The sequence below is a fragment of the Notolabrus celidotus genome, chromosome 1 (assembly GCF_009762535.1).
Source record: "Notolabrus celidotus isolate fNotCel1 chromosome 1, fNotCel1.pri, whole genome shotgun sequence".
Taxonomy (NCBI): Eukaryota; Metazoa; Chordata; class Actinopteri; order Labriformes; family Labridae; genus Notolabrus; species Notolabrus celidotus.
This window is the reverse complement of record NC_048272.1, coordinates 17,337,638-17,353,698: the sequence shown is the minus strand read 5'-3', so window position 1 is coordinate 17,353,698 and position 16,061 is coordinate 17,337,638. Positions and strand designations below refer to the sequence as shown.

The following is a 16,061-nucleotide window of genomic DNA, read 5'->3' as shown; positions in this document are numbered from 1 at the left end:
GTTTTGTGTTTTTTAAGAGTGACTGGGAAATTGTTTGTGGGAAGATATATTGCTGTTGAGACTTTTAAGATGTCAGTTTTAATCCAGTAGGAGTCACAACTTAGCCCCCAGGTCCTCTGTAAAGAAGTGATGAAGGGATGAAGACATCCTGATAATATACAACCAAAGCTTTTGCACCTGCAGGGCTGGATACTTCTGGAAAGTACTAAATATACTGAACAAACTAGAACTTTCAGCCCATACTGGGATTTTTTTTCCCAGTATTGGCTGAATAAAGTGGATCTAATCTCATTCCTAAATCAGACACCTTGGTGTGGTGGGAGATGACAGCTCTGGGTATTTGCTGCTGCTGGTCCGTCTCAGGCCGTGCAGCTTCACAGCAGACTCTCCTGTGGACAGAGACTCATCTCTTTTCAGGGAACCACAGTCCATGTCAGCGCCCACAGCCTTTGCCTTGGCTCTCTCCTTCTCCTTCTCTCTGTCCGTTTGGTTCACCGGTCCTGTGATTGTTCGATTAGCCATCTTACCGCTACTCAATTCTTTGATCCTGGGGCCTGTGGAGGCCATGGGGACGGGTTTCAAAGCCAACAGACCGGGGTCAATGATACCACTGGCAGGCCTACATGCCGGGCGACCAATCACACTGAGTGTGCTGGATTTGGCTGGTCGAGGCAGGCTGCGGTACTGAATGCTGTTGCGGGCGTTTGGCCCCAGAAAACCCTGTTCGCTGCTGGCATCGAAACTGTTCTTTCGACCCGTGGGTGGTCCTCCTCCTACAGGCTTCACAGGGATGCCAGATGACTTGGGGGTTTTCCCCAAAGTAGCAGAGCCACTGGAGATGGTAGCTCCCCCTGCTGTCATCACAGTGGCGGTACCAGTAGCTGTTGGTGGTTTCTTGTAGAGAAATGAAGCTCCAGCAGTGGGTTTAACGAGACCTGATGGGGGCTTCCGATGCTCTCCATGATGATCTCTTCCAGCATCAGAACGAGAACGTTGGAGACAAGCAGTTTTGACCGACATCCTGGATTTATCCGTGGGTTTCTCAGTTTTGTGTGCTACATAAAGAAAGACAGTAGAGAAATGTCATGTACAATTATGCTCAAAAAGGAAGCCTAAAATAGTTATACTTATTATAGGTGAATACTGGAAAAGGTTTAGTTTTAAATAAGACTAATCTACGTGATATAATCAATGAAGAGCTGCTCTGTTAGGATTAGAGATGGCGCATATGTGGATTAGTTGAAAGATAAAGGTGAATAAATGAGTTGAATTCCTTTAGACTCAGGATCAGGACTAAAAGGAAAAGTCATCATCATAGCACAAGTGTTCAATTGAATCTGAGAGTATTTTCCCCTGAAAAACAGCAGCCAGTTTAGTACAATCACATCTCATTTTGATCATTTATGTTTATGGCAGAAGAAATTAAAACAAAAGCCCAAGAAATGCTGCTATTGGAACTCATTTTTAATCATTTAATGATTGCCTGTTTTCTTTTTTGTGGGATTAAGTCATTTCTGTTGCTGCTGATTGCAGACATTTAGTCTCTGCAGACATTCAGTCTCTGCAGACTTTTAAAGAAACAGGCTCCTTTCTGATTCAACAGCAGAAAAATGTCTTTGGCCTCCAAGCTGAGATTTAGTTTTTTCAGAGAAATGGATTTCATGGTACTTTTTTCCCTCCAGCATGCTTTGCTCTGCTACAAATCCAAACCTGGTTCATGCTGAGGGGTATACTTCTGTATTCATCTTGACACCAAGCAGATATCCGCCTTGGCTGCTTTACAAACAGGCTCTGTTTTACATTTGGAGCCAAAAAGAAATAATGGATGGCATAGATTTTGTAGTTTCAAACAAATTAGCTACAGTTGTACTACATCAGATTCCTCCACGAGAGGAAAATCCAGGATAGGGAAAGTACAGATAAGAGATACATAGGAGGAGGATGGGTATGCATGATGAAATATGGTTACCTGCGACTTTTAGTGTGCTCTGAGACGTGTGTGTGATAGGGGAGGTCACTCCTATAGGCGGATTACGACCCTTTTTGAAACTTCCTGGTTGACCCAAACTCTGAGGTTTTTTCAACTCTCCTTTAACCCCAAAATCTTCACTGAGACTTGGAGGTTTCTTCCTCCACTTGCTTGGGGCCTCTGTCTTGAGACTCCCTGTGTCAAAGCTGCTACTATCAAGCTTATGGCAGGCCTTTCCGTCCTCACTGTACCAAGAAAGTCCACTCTCCACCAGGGAGCGCTTCTCTGCGTCGGTGCGGAGCTGCAGAGGGAGGAAGAGAAAAGAGGCAGAGTAAGTAACAATCAGTCATGGTTTGTGTTATCTGTGGAACTCTTCTCTGTAATCTTTGTTTCATCTCAGCTGCATTCCTGAGGGAGAGAGGGAGAGATAGACTGATATGCCCTGAGCGGATTAAAGAAAAACACAGAGGGGAAAAAAAGGAACGAAAAAAAGTGTATGGATTTAACACTCTCAAAGATGAATACAAAACTATAGGATAGCATAAAAAGACACCAGGGGAGCTTGGGGTTTTATTTTTGTGATGTATGGCTGAGCAAGGAGTAAAAAACTCACAGCTACACTGTAATAGAAAAACTAGCCTGTGGTTATTTGAGGAGGTGGCACAGAGGACAAACTTGGACATGCTGCTTTTTGGCACCTAGTTAGTATAATATAAGAGTGACAGATGGCTTATTGAGTAGCACTAATGTTCATGTCCTCCTACTGAGCAGCCTGAAAGTGAGCAAAGAGACTAAATGAGTTTTGGTGAAAGGTAGAGACCATTATGACTTATTCAGAATCTAACAAGTTAACAAAAGTTAAATTTATTTGTTAAAAAGTCACCATTACCTCGTCTTCCAGAATGAAAAACCTAAGAAGTGAGTCTCCTGCATGCATTTTTAACTTAATGTGAGCATAGAAACTTCCATGGGGCTGAAATCAGCCTTCTAATATCAAACTCCATACGACCTGTGAATCATTCAACGCAGCAAAGTTTAAACCTCTATGTGAGTGATAACAATGACCAAAACAGATAAGTGAAGAGGGGCTTTAGGTCAGAGTGAGACCACCGGAAGTCTTCATGGGATTTTCTGAACAGAATACAAACAGACCCGCCATGTTACCTCAATTTATTGCACTCTGTCGTGTTTTTTCTCACTTCAATGACAGCGGCAAGGTCTGCGGTTTCTTTAGCTGGCTTGACAAAACAAAGGACTTGCATTTAACACACAATACAAAGAAAATCACAGGGTGAGGATCTGAAATTGCTCCTTGCTCTCTTTAGCGCTGCTGCAGAAAAACAAACCAAAGGAACTAGGAAAGCCAAAGCGTGTCACAGGCTGTTTAATTTAGTATTTCAGCTCACCATGGCAGAGGAGTTGCGTCTGGATCCCAGCGGAGTGTTCGGGAGGGAGTTGAGGGAGGAGCTGGCGTTGAACTCCTCTGAACTGAGATTCTCCGAGCCATCACCATCACCGTCACTCAGTCCACTGCTGATGGAGCTGCTCTCGTCCCAACTGAAACAAGAAAGGAAGACCGTTCAGCTACAAAGTGCATTTAACAAGATAATGGCAACTGCAGCGTTTGAGTGGACGTTGGGTAAAGCTGCAGAAGTCTGTGATTAAAGGGTAAAAAGGCTGGCAGCAGCAGTGATATGTCCATCTGTCTGCAGTAAGCTGTCTCTGGAGGTGGTCACATGCTCAAACAAGCAGGTAATTTCAACATGGCTGCAGCTGCTGCGATTCAACTAGCACATCAGAGCCGCAGACCATATGGTGACCAAAGCCTCAAGAGTGGATCCTGCAGTTTTAATGCAATAAAGTTTGGGCTTCTTACTCTAGCTGCCCGAATAGAGACTCCCAAACTTTAAGAACGATGAACTTGATACTATCCATGCATGATTATATGCACTAAAGAAGATCTGCTTTATTACAGTTAATACATGCATAAAAAAGCCTTTAATATATCAGCACTAGATCCTATTCAGATCATCCATTTGGCTGATTGAGTTTTAAGCTCTGTTTAACAGATATGAGATGTCTTTTATTAATCTAACATAATTAAAAGGTTTTAAGCAAACTTCTATGGCTAATTTGAGATACTAAAAACTATAAAGATAAGCAATAATATATCATTTGTTGTAAGTTAAGAAAATGTAACCAAACCATTATCTAATAAATCACCAAGAAAGCAAAGCTAACAGTTTTTAAACAGCCCTCCTAAATCTTTGTCTGAAGCTTCAAGGGAAAGTTTACAGGATGTGCTGATAAATCATGCTGCATAAAATGTATGGTGACTGACAGCCCAGGGTTTGGAAAGCGGTCTGGTTTGCTCTAAAGAGGCAGGATGAGAGGAAATCAGAGTGACAGGATACTAAACCCTCCCTGACCTTTCCCTCCACCCTTCAATGGAGCTCTGCATCGCATGAAACAGATGCTGGCTCCTCATGCAAAGGAGAGCTCAGGCAAACAGCTCATTGGGCATTAAGTCTGAGGATTGATTCATATTTAGATTCATTCATCACGAGGATCACTTTGCAGAGTTATAGCCTCTCAGTTAACCAAAACATTATAGGAAACAAAACATGTTAGAGTTTGACATGGAAGAATATAACTCTTTTAAAGTCCTAAGAATAGCAATTATGGCTTGTTGAATTTTAAAATTATATCTCCAGAGGTACTATTTCAAGTCAAACTTATATTTGGTAATTACGTTCCCCTTCATTGCAACTGGCGACCACAGGTGGTGATCAAATTTACGTTGGCACAAAAACCGTGGAGCAGCGGAAAAGGCAGATTAATAAAATGCTGTAAAAGCTGAGTCACTGCCTGAGCTGAATCAGTTATTTTCCCTTTCTTTTGCTTTCCCCACTGAGCTGAAAATGCTCCTTGTGGCTCGGCAGCCTGCAATTAGCAAAGGCATGGAACATGGAAGTGCATAGAAAAATACAGGGAGACGAAAACGGCCCATGCACATTCAGGATTGGATTTAATCACATGGCTGCAGTAGAGTTGTAGTCACAGTTGTAAAACAGAGGAGAAGCTTATCCTGACACTTCGCATTGGTTTGGAGCTTTTGGGTGCACAAAGTAACATTTGAGTGATTTGCGGTAACAGATCAAGCGGCAACTTCCGTCTGTAAGAATTGAAGCCAATGCGTAAGTGTGAGAAATTGCAGTTTCTCGAGTGTCCACCTGAGGCTTACTCCAGAAGTACCGGAAACCACATACACACCTAAAAGAGACAATCTTTACAGCAGATATAAACATGTTTACAGCCTGGTTAAAAAAAACGAGTCTGGATAGCTCATTTCTGAAACGGCACACACTGTACAGGGGCTGACATTTTTCATACAGTGGCAATTTCGAAGATATTGGGATTACAAGTTTTCCATTACAAGAGGTAAAGCTGACTTAATTGACAGGTGGAAACGCTGTAGCTGTTGGCTAGGAGGCTCAAAGCCCGCCACTTTACCTCACACTAGCTCAACAGAAGTTAGGTTGAGTTCAGCATTTCCAATATGGCTACAAAACTGCGCATCAGAAATAGATGGGTGACATCACGGATACTACGTCCATTTATTATACAGTCAGTGTAACAGATACACGACCTCAGAGGTGGAAGTTTGACAAGAGGAGGGAAACACATCAGATTAATGTTGAATTGGGAATTTTAAGATGTTCTCACACACCATCAATAAGGAGAATAATTTTGATTTACATTAAGTCCACATGTTCCTGGTATGTTCCAACAATACCACCTCTGTCAAGGGGGCTGTGAATAACCACACAAGGATGTCAGGCTAAGAAAGAGCAGGAGCCACTGATGTTACAAGCCAAACTGTCTGCTCTCAGAGGTGAAATCCAGACAAGAAGAGGGTGGGAGTACACCAGCAAAGTGCATACTTTGTACATAGGGTGGCAATTAACTTGTTGTTTTCAGTGGCTCGACTCCAACATCTCTCTGATTTGTGTGTCCGGGTGATTATTTGGAGTCGGGTTGCTGTGAAAATGTTTTGATTTAAGAGGGCTGTGAGGTACCATTGGTGAGGCGGTTGAAGGAAAAGGGTGTGGACATAAAAATCAGTGTTCAGACTTGGACCTGGATCTGACAACAGCACTAAAAACTCACACTGACATGGTCTAGCACGCTATACACCGACAGATGGAGAAAAAGCAGTTTGGAAGATATTTCAGCATGTAAGTCTTGAGACTTTAATTTATGTGTATAAATTCTACCACAGTCAAGCTATAAAACCTGACTAATAGCTTAAGGTAAAAAGAACACATATTGCAGTTCACTTTCAGCACTCACTACTTTCTGCACAAATGACAGCAAAGACAAGGCTCCTCCGGGGTGAATGCTTCTGCAGACAGAGCGGTTAAGACATCTTCTATTACAGAGATAGCTGTGGTAGCAGAACTGCAGTGTCATCCCAGAATCAAATAGTTCCACAAATGTCAGAATTTTGGGTGTCAGCACACTTCCTTTCACTTTTCAGCAGAATTTCCAACATAGATGCACATGTGTAACATTGGAGCTCTCTAACACGTCAGCCAAGTAAAGAAAATCTTGTCATTGAGTTATTTTCGTGGAGTCCATCCCTAATTTTATTTCTCTATTCAAGACAAAACTTTAAAGTAAAGCTTTTACTTTGTGATTTTATTATACTTTTTAACATTTTACCTCTGCTTTTACTGTCTATTTGCTTTTATTGTCTGATTTTATTGTTTTTGTGAAGCACTTTGTCACCTGTATTGAAAAGTGCTATACAAATAAAGGTATCAACATTATTAATATTATTTTGTCTTCTAAAAAAATCCTTAAAAACATCATTATTAAATTATAAAAAAGTCAGAAAATGCAGTTAAATGAGCCGAGTTACAACTGAATTAAAGGGGAGCTAATCAGCTTACAGTATGTTTCTTTTAAATTAAGATTAGCTTAGTTAAAAAAAAAAATGTCAGATGGTAATATTTGCTTGATTTGATTTAACAAACATTAACATTTTATATTGGCCATTAGTTTATGAGAGTAGTATTTTACACACTACGCCAGCAGGGCTTCTTTAATAAAGGTTGGATGAAGAGTGATCTTGATTACAACAGCTATGTATCAAATTTAATGATGTTCAGATGTACTACGGTCTTTAAACGTGTAACAGACGCAAGCAGAACTTATCCCGTGCGCCAATTTGACGCACACTCTATATATTCTCTTATTAGATAAGTATAGCCAATTAAGTTTATTATTAATGTCGAACTATTAGACTACTATTAACCAATGTCACACAAACTCGGCTGCCACGTTAAAGCCATGTAACTAATTAAATAATAAATTCAACTCGAGTCTATAACAATAGCCTTCTCAAAGGGCACACTACATAAGGAAGCAATACTAGTTCAGCCAAGTTAAAGACTTGAAACATCTCAAAAGAGTCCGAGGGAAACTCGTCAGTTAAGATCATCACATCATTTTACCTTGGTGTTAAAAGTAGAGTCCTTCTAGCCCGCGGCACCGACTGCAGAGGAGGCACTTTCCCAATCAACACACGACCGCTCATTTGTGACCGTTAATTGGTGCGCACAACTTCCCCTGAATAATCCGTCTGAGTAAGGTGAGACTCACATTCATGTCCTCCCCGGAGCAGAGACCATCTTTTCTCCCATTCAACGAGCAGAGAGAGGGAGAAGAGCAGTCCGCTGCTGGACAGGCAACACCCCCTCTCTTAAAAAAAAGAGGGAATGAAAGAATGAGAGAAAAAAGGAGGCAAGGATGACGAGACCACAGAGACCCCGATGCTCCTCAGTGAAATGATGGCCAATGGCCGGCGGGCTGAGTGGTAGTCATAGTAACGCCCATTACTCTACTGTGCTCTGTGGCATTAACACATTAAAGACACATTAACACAAGAACTGGGTTTATTAATAAATACTTCATCTAGAATTAACAACTAAGATATATATGGAGTTAAGTGGTCAAAAGTAAGCCTTTTTGACCAAAAACTGGAGCTTGACTAGGGTAGAAATAAAGCTAGGAACTTTAAAAAATATAGATTTACAGTAATGGCAATATACAAAATTTTAGGTAACTTAAATAAAAAAAATCTTGCAACCCCCAATAAGTGTCTGGTGACCTCCCAGGGGGTCCTGACCGCCACTGTAGGAACCCCTTCTTTAATCTATTTTGGCTTGGTAAATTATTTCGAATTGTTTCTGAATGAAACCTTGCAATACATTTCTCATTAGTTTTCTACCTTTCTTTAGATGACTCCAAGCATAGATTGTAAAAATAATGGACATAGTATCCTTGCAACCCCCATCTGTTTCTGAAGCTCTGTTTAGAAGCCAATAGGCAGCTGGAGCCATATTGGAAATGCTGAACTCAACCTAACTTCTGTCGAGCTAGTGTGAGGTAAAGAGGCGGGCTTTGAGCCTCCTCGCCAACAACTAGTGTTCTCGCCTCAATCAAGTCAGTCATGTCCTTATTTGGGCAAAACTCTCAATCTTAATATCTTTTGAACCGTTGCGTTATAAAAAAAAATTCAACCCCTTACAGTGTGTGCCAATGGAGAAATTAACTATTCAGACCTAAACCGTTTTTTGTACCAGGCTGTAATCATGTTTATAATTGCTACAAAGATTGTTCATATTTTGGGACTGGAGGTTGCCACTTGCTACTAAGGTTAGGGTTAGAGTTAGGGTTAGTATATAGTTAACTAACAAAAGCAGCGGTTAATTCACAACAGCACAGGAACACAGCCATGTGTGCATGTAGGTGGCTACTTTTAATCACTTCGAGGGACAGTGGGGGTAGCAAGTCTTTGGCACCTATATTTTGGGGGTCGTGGGCCGAAACGTTTGGGAACCCCTGGATTAAAGGAGCATCAATATATTACATGAAGTTTACTGTCCTCCTTCAGAGTAGTACAAGCCTGACTACTCTTAACAATAAACCTACTGTCGCTCCAAACAAAAGAAATACTCTTTTGTCAATCCTCTCTTTTTGTTGGTACCTGAGTTACCTATAGTAACGCATACTTATAATATTTTCAGTCTACCACAAAGATACCCAATACTTAAGTTAAAAACTAAACTAATGCTTAAGCTAAAAGTACCTTAGCTCTAGTATTACAGCTAGGCTTGTAAAACTTTCAGTGGACCTTCTTCAGCTGAGGTATCTATGTTTGAATCTTGTGAAAATGGTCTCCCATGACTCTGCAACGTCACATATAGGATCTTAAAAAAAACACTGAGAAGAACCAGATGTAAAAACAATAAATGCCAGCTGCTTATAAATGTGATTCCAGCATTGCTCAGTGTCTGCTTTAGGAATGCTTTCCAGATTAGCAATAAGAACAGGTAACATAAAGATATCAACATAGCATTATTTAGGCTGTTTTGAGTGCTGTAAAACACCTTTAATTCAATTAACACTGAAATAATGTTAAATGTTGTATTGATCTCTCAAGTGAGTCATTATCTAGGTTTTAAACTGACCTTATACAGGATACAGATTTCATAAGGCTACACTAACAAACCTTTCCAGACTCAGACTCCCTTTTACATAAAAGAGGTCAGGATTAAATGTCCTCAAAAATAAAACATGTTCTCTCCTCATTTATTACTCTCTGGGGGCCTCGCTGGAAAAAACTCAAGGTATGAGGATCCCCGAATGCTGAATCACCGAAAGGGCAACCACAAACCAACAGATGACACGAGGACCTCCAGTGAAGCCTGGGCAGCCTTGGAAAACCTCCCTCCCCCTCTCATTAGCAGTGGAACAGTCTGTAAACTACTGCAGGAGGTACAGGCTCTGTGGGCCGAGGACATCCCACACCCTGTCCACATCTTAGACCAAATCAGTGTTCTGTAAATCTACTTGGACTCAAAACAGAGTTTCAAAGATTGCACATAACCAAAATGAGATGAATCTGTGAGTTGTCTTCTTTCAGGAGACACTTCAAACAAAATGGCAGGAAATGGTGAAAGCACACTGAGATTTTCAAAAAGTTCATATTTCAAAACAAGAACAAACTGACCTTTAGTTTTGATAGAATGACATTTTGTGGCTCTTTGTGTTTTTCCAGATCAGGCCACATTTTGTAACATGGATACACAGTCGGCTCTAAGAGAATACAAAATTACTGTGGTTGAACTTGTGTGTGTACCAGGACACAAGAAAAACAGGCTTTTCTTCAAAATATCTCTCAACAGAATGAGATGTTTGATAGAAGGATGTTGTGTCTGCCACCGTCTCTTCATATCGTCTCTCTGATCATCATCTGAGGAACGCGTCTCTGCCTGGTGCTCCACTTGTTTTGCTTATGAAAATCCTAAAATTTTGTTTTGAAACCTGTTGGTTGCCTGAAATCTGTATCTCTTAACAGCAGATGCACATTTATTAACCTAGAATGATCAGTGTTACAGACTGTTTGCTTTGCGCTAATAAAGGCCTGTGTTGCTATCGTCTCCTGTTTATCTCAGCCCGGCCACAAAGCTGCTAAACAAGCCTGAAGTTGTGTATAGAAACAGCTGTCCTGCACTGATAACCAAATGGCTTGTTTCATACACATCCTCTGCGTGTTTGCTTAGGTGGAAGGCTGTTGAGCTTTTCTGACACAAACTACAATTTGAGCATATTTACAAACTGTTTAAATTAAAGGTTCAACCCATCCGTTAGGGGTCGTATCAACATGAGGACCTGTGCTCGCCTTTCCCTGAAGCCATGGGATGAGAAACCATTTCCATGATCTGACCTTTTGTGCTGTGGCTTTTGATCTTTCATGGCTGTGTGCCTCTAGTGCAGTAAACAGAGCAGCTTACTGATCCCAAAATTGAAAGATATTGGACGGAATAAGGGAGAAAATATGTCATCTGTAGACCTTTCTCAAAATATTTAAGTATTCAAATTTTGGCAGCTGTACTTTGTAGTAAATGAGCTACAGATAAGATATTGATCTGACCTTATCATATAGTATAAAGCTAATGTATGATGCATGACAAAGCATGTCTGGACAATCTTACAACTATTTTTGAGTGTAGTAAATCAGTAACAGCCTCCTCTGGGAAGCCCTTCCAAAAGCTTTCTTAACCTTGCTGCAGGGATTTGCTCCAATTCAATCAGCAGAGCGTCACAGAGGTTTGGCTCTGACATTGTGTGATAAGGCCTGGCTCTTGGAAAACATTGTTGTTCCAGTTCATCCCGAAGGTGCTGAATAAGATTGAGGTCAACATTATGTGCACGACAAGTATCAAATACAAAAGCCATTTCTTCACGGTCTCATTTTTTTTTTGACAGTGGCACCGGCATGTTGAAAAAGGACGTGACCTAGCACTGTGTACAGTATTGTCTACAGTGTGTACCTGAACTGGAAATAAGGGGCTGAACTAAAAGCATTAAAACTGCCTCAGGACCAGAAATTATTATAAGTGGAAAAGGGATGCTTCTAACTTTTAGAGATACAGACAAAAGCATGTTACCACAACGTCTGATTATATACTTTTGGATGGCTATCATGCAATCACTCAGGAGATTAGATAATAATACAGTTCAATTTAAAACTCCCACTATTGAAGTTAAGAAACTTTACTTTATAAGTTGTTTATTACTTACATTAGCACTGTATACCACCTTAATAAGATGTTATAACCAGTGGCGTACTCAGGCTGTTGAGGGGCAGGGGCGAGAAAAAAAAAAGGGCACCTCCTTTCAAACACCTAGTAATCACAGTTTAGGGTGAAATGTATAGAAGCAGCATTAACAAGAGGGGGCCTGGGGGTCCTCCCCCTAACACTTAATTAGCTATTTCTGGTGAATACTTCTTTGATCATTTGTGCTTGAAATGGAATTATGAAAAAGGAAAACCCAAAACTGGATATCTAGAGGGCACTTTTTTTGTTAAATACATTTTAGGGGCATCCAGAGGGCACTTTTTAAAAATGTTTGTTTACATGGGTTGGGCATCTGGAGGGCACTTTTTCATGCATTATAATCTGAAAGGGCACAAGAGAGGGCAATTTTTAATGTTTTATCTACTACAGTGGAATCCAAGAGGACACAAGCGCATTTTGTTTCGGACATGATGGCACCAGGGGGTGCCGATCACCACTGGTTATAATGGTCAAGATAAAAAGGACAACAGGCCTGTCGTCTGCCAAATAACAAGCCTCCTATTCAATTGTGCTTTTGGAACATATCCTGGTTAGCTATCTCTCTTTGTCTTCTCTAACAATGATGATTTAAAGCTGTCAATTCATCAGTTTTAATTTGTTTATCTAGCTTTCAATCAAGGGGTGCATATATAAAAATTAAAACGTTTCATTTGGCTTATCAAATGACGTCTATCTCTCCTGTTTTAGCATCTTTTTTTTTTACTGGCTCCCTGTATGTTTTAGAAATGATCTTAAGATTTTACTGATTACTTTTAAAGCTCTTCGTGGACTTTAACTATACTGTATAGCAGATCGTTAGTACCTTACAAGTCAACATGTGTATTGAGATCCTCGGGCAGAGGTTTCTTGTGCATTCCAAATCCAAAAATGAAAACAAAAGGGGACAGGGCTTTCGCAGGGAGGGGTCCGACACTCTGCCAGAAGAGATCAGGTCTGCTGAGTTAGGGATCTCTTTTAAATCTCTTCTGAAAACTGACTTTTATCGAAGGGCCTTACCTGATTTTATCTGAATTGTATTTATTTAAGTTTAACCACTTTAAGAAATATATATTTTAAAATAATTGTATTCTTTAGAGTTATTTAAGTGGAATTTTATGTCTTTTAATAAATGTTTTACTTTTTTATCTTGACGTGCGATTTTAAGAATTGCCTGTTTTATTTTGCTGCCCATGTAAAGCACTTTAACTTAACTGTAACTTGTTTTTGAAAAGTGCTCTACAAATACAATTATTATTAGGTTTATGATTATGAAGTTAGAAATGTTATTAACTCCCAAATATGAAACAGTAGTAAGCTGCAACTGGTTTGTATAAAATAATGAGCCAGTATGTACCAAGGAAAAGTGGCGTAACTGTATATGATCATTAATCATTGATTATGAAGTTTAAACAACCTATAAATATTGCATTCATAAAGGATTTATACAGGGTGTATGGTTGAGTGGAACCAATAACAAAGCAAGCTGCATGACTCTGAGCTGTGATGCGTTTTACAGTCTGCGCTCATGTGCTGTCATGACATTAGATGTCCAGCAGGAGGCGCAATGAGTTCAAGCTGTGCCTCATATTGCTACACTTCCGTGCCAGTGCTCTGTAACTATGCATCAGAAGAGGAATAGTTTGGCATTTAGCAGGAACAATAGTACTTCAGTGGATTTTGGACTCTGATGCAAGAGACAAAACCGGCATCCCTCCACTCTGTACATTCAATTCAATAGAACAATGTGGGAAATTACCTCAGAAAAGAGGAACACAGGCGAACGCTGTGTTCAGTTATTTATGTCTGTTTATGTTTCATTCATTCTGAGGCCCTTCAGAGCTCTGCCAGCTGAGCTTTGTGTCTATTGCACATCTCTGATCTTCCCGGAGCCTCATTCTGATCTGGATTGATCTTGACCTTAGCTGTGCAAATGGGAGTGGGCTGCAGTGGCATTTCAGAGCATGGTAAATGGGTCTTGGATGCATCAGTGACTGCGTCTGGGGCTGTAGCCCGTCGCCTCATCTCCGCAGATTCTCAGAAAATGGACTCGTCGTCTGATTATTGGACTGGAAAATGAATAAATAGTCTCCATCAACCTCAGACAGGAAACTTCCCCCACAGATGTAGCCTCAATAGAGCTGATGCACACTTTATCTTGAGAGACACAGTCTCATGCAGTGCTACACTTACAGCCTGATTCTTTCTCTGCTGCTCAGGTATTGTTGAGTTGTATTATTTTATGTCTTGTGCACATTTCAAAAAAGAAATCTCAGTTTGATTGATAAGGCATTTGAAGGCTGCAGGAATTTGTATTGAAATAGTTGAAAGACATTCACACTATGAAAGTCAAGAGGCTCATTGAGCATCTACAAAGATCTCAGTGGAAATAGTCATTCATAACTACTGCGAGACCTAGTTCAAAAAGCAGTTGATGTTGCTGTCAGGACTGTTGGGAAATCATATTTTGATTGCCATCTGTCTTGCTACTCACAAAACAGTGAAAATCAGCGTAGTGCAGCACTAAATATGATGCTTTGGTTGTCTGTATCAGAATCAGAGGAGGTAGTATCCCTAAAATACTAAAACTTCTCACTGAAATGTGTCACTAATTGATGAGCTACAAACTGTTTTGTCAAACATACCACAATAAAAGTTAGCATACACGTGCAACATTACCTGTAATGACTTTAGATGTGGAAAATGTTATGAATAAGATGCTGATGTATGACTCAGGAGTAAGCTTTGGCCACACTATAATGGAGAATAACCGTCTATGCCATGCTTAACATCCACCACTAAAAGTAATCCTCAATGGCCTGAACTAAACTGTGTTAGATATTTTTTTTAAAAGGAGGGATGTTGAACAAAAATAGCAGGGCTGTTCCAAATTAACTGATTTCCTAGTTGTGTAAAAAGTAAATTTTAATTCCAACGCTCAGTCTTAAGGCAAGAAAACACTCAGAAAACAGTAAAAGCAATGTATTCAATGCAACTAATCAAATTGGTTTGCCAAGCATGACTAAAGCCAGCATAGCTAGCATCACCATCGTTTTATGTCAGTTTAACCAGACACAAACTACATACAACTTTATTTCCACTTACTAGATCAACATACGCCCAAACTGCACCGCTACATGACTTTCGTAATCAGTGCTTGTTTACATCCTGGTAGTAGAGCGTTGTTGCATTACAGTGGATATTAACTGGAGCTACAGCTCTGGATAGTGATGGATAGCAGTGCCGCCGCTTAGACAGCAAATTTTGACCGGCATTTTGGGGGTACAGTAATAAAAATATGTATAGTTTGTTTTAGCAACAAGTAATTTTGGTGCTGACTAGCAAGGGTGACAAGGTTTAAGCCTTTAGTTGAGTTCAATATTGGCCCAATAGGAAGCTTATGCTGGGTTTGAACAGCTGTGACTTATTCCTGTGATTGGTCGAAGGTTCATCTACCTGGTAATTATAGTATTAAATACCCAATCATAAAGATACAAACTTCAAACCAATCATAAGGAATATCTCTGGAACTTAAATGTCAAACTTTTATGAACATAGACCCCAAGTTATTAAGTTTAAAGTTATAGCATGGTGTTTTAATTTCCCGGGCCATTAAATGGTTGTGTTTGAGTTCACCCTTGCAGCGGAGACTCAGTATCTACACAAAGTTGAAGCCGAGCCACATTGCAAAGCAGCATATCAGGAGCTAATCTGAACCAGCCATATTCAAAACAGATAATCTTACATTTTGTCCAAACAAACGTATGACGAGTCAGGGATTGTGGTCTAACAGCCACCACATGATTCACGTTTTTTTAATTAGACACTGATCCAAAATGGTGTCACATTTTCCACCTGGGGCTGAGAATGATGCACTGGTGGAGTCCAAACTGCACACCCAGACGACCACACGCAGACATGATATAGCAGTGATTCATGCTCCCTGGGGTGCTGCTGTAATGGACCATTATACACATGGCTGGTGAGGAGACGGGGGAGTCTTTGGTGTATAGGGATTCGGTTTTAGTGACCCTTGGTGGGGAAGGAGGGCCCCATATTGACCCCAGATGTGTTAAACTGCTGACTGTGCGAGCCTGTTTGTACTGTACGTCTGGATAACACATAAGAGAGGGGCTGAAGGAGCCGATGCTTTTTTTCTGGACTCCTTTTTAAACCAATTTGAAACATCTGCAAATTACAAATTAACTCAGCTTTAAAGAAAGCCTTTTAAATTGACTGGTGTATGACTTCATACGAGTGTGTGGTGTGTGTGGTAATCAGAGGCAAGAAAACAACATGCCTCCTTAAAAAGCCACTGCCCGTAAAGTGCTGACCCCGAGTTGTTTGCCTCACTAAACTGTAATCCCAGCAGCGCCTGCGGAGAACCAGAGCAGAGAGGCCGA

At 40.5% G+C, this 16,061-nt stretch overlaps 1 protein-coding gene across 1 annotated transcript in view; it reads right to left on the bottom strand.

Annotated features, from left to right (window-relative positions):
* LOC117816707 (neuron navigator 1-like) overlaps positions 1–16,061 on the bottom strand; it is a 73,615-nt gene that overhangs the window by 20,290 nt on the left and 37,264 nt on the right. The window contains 3 exon segments of the mRNA XM_034689081.1: positions 308–1,055; positions 1,970–2,270; positions 3,376–3,526. Of these exon segments, the coding sequence (XP_034544972.1) occupies positions 308–1,055; positions 1,970–2,270; positions 3,376–3,526 (1,200 nt within the window).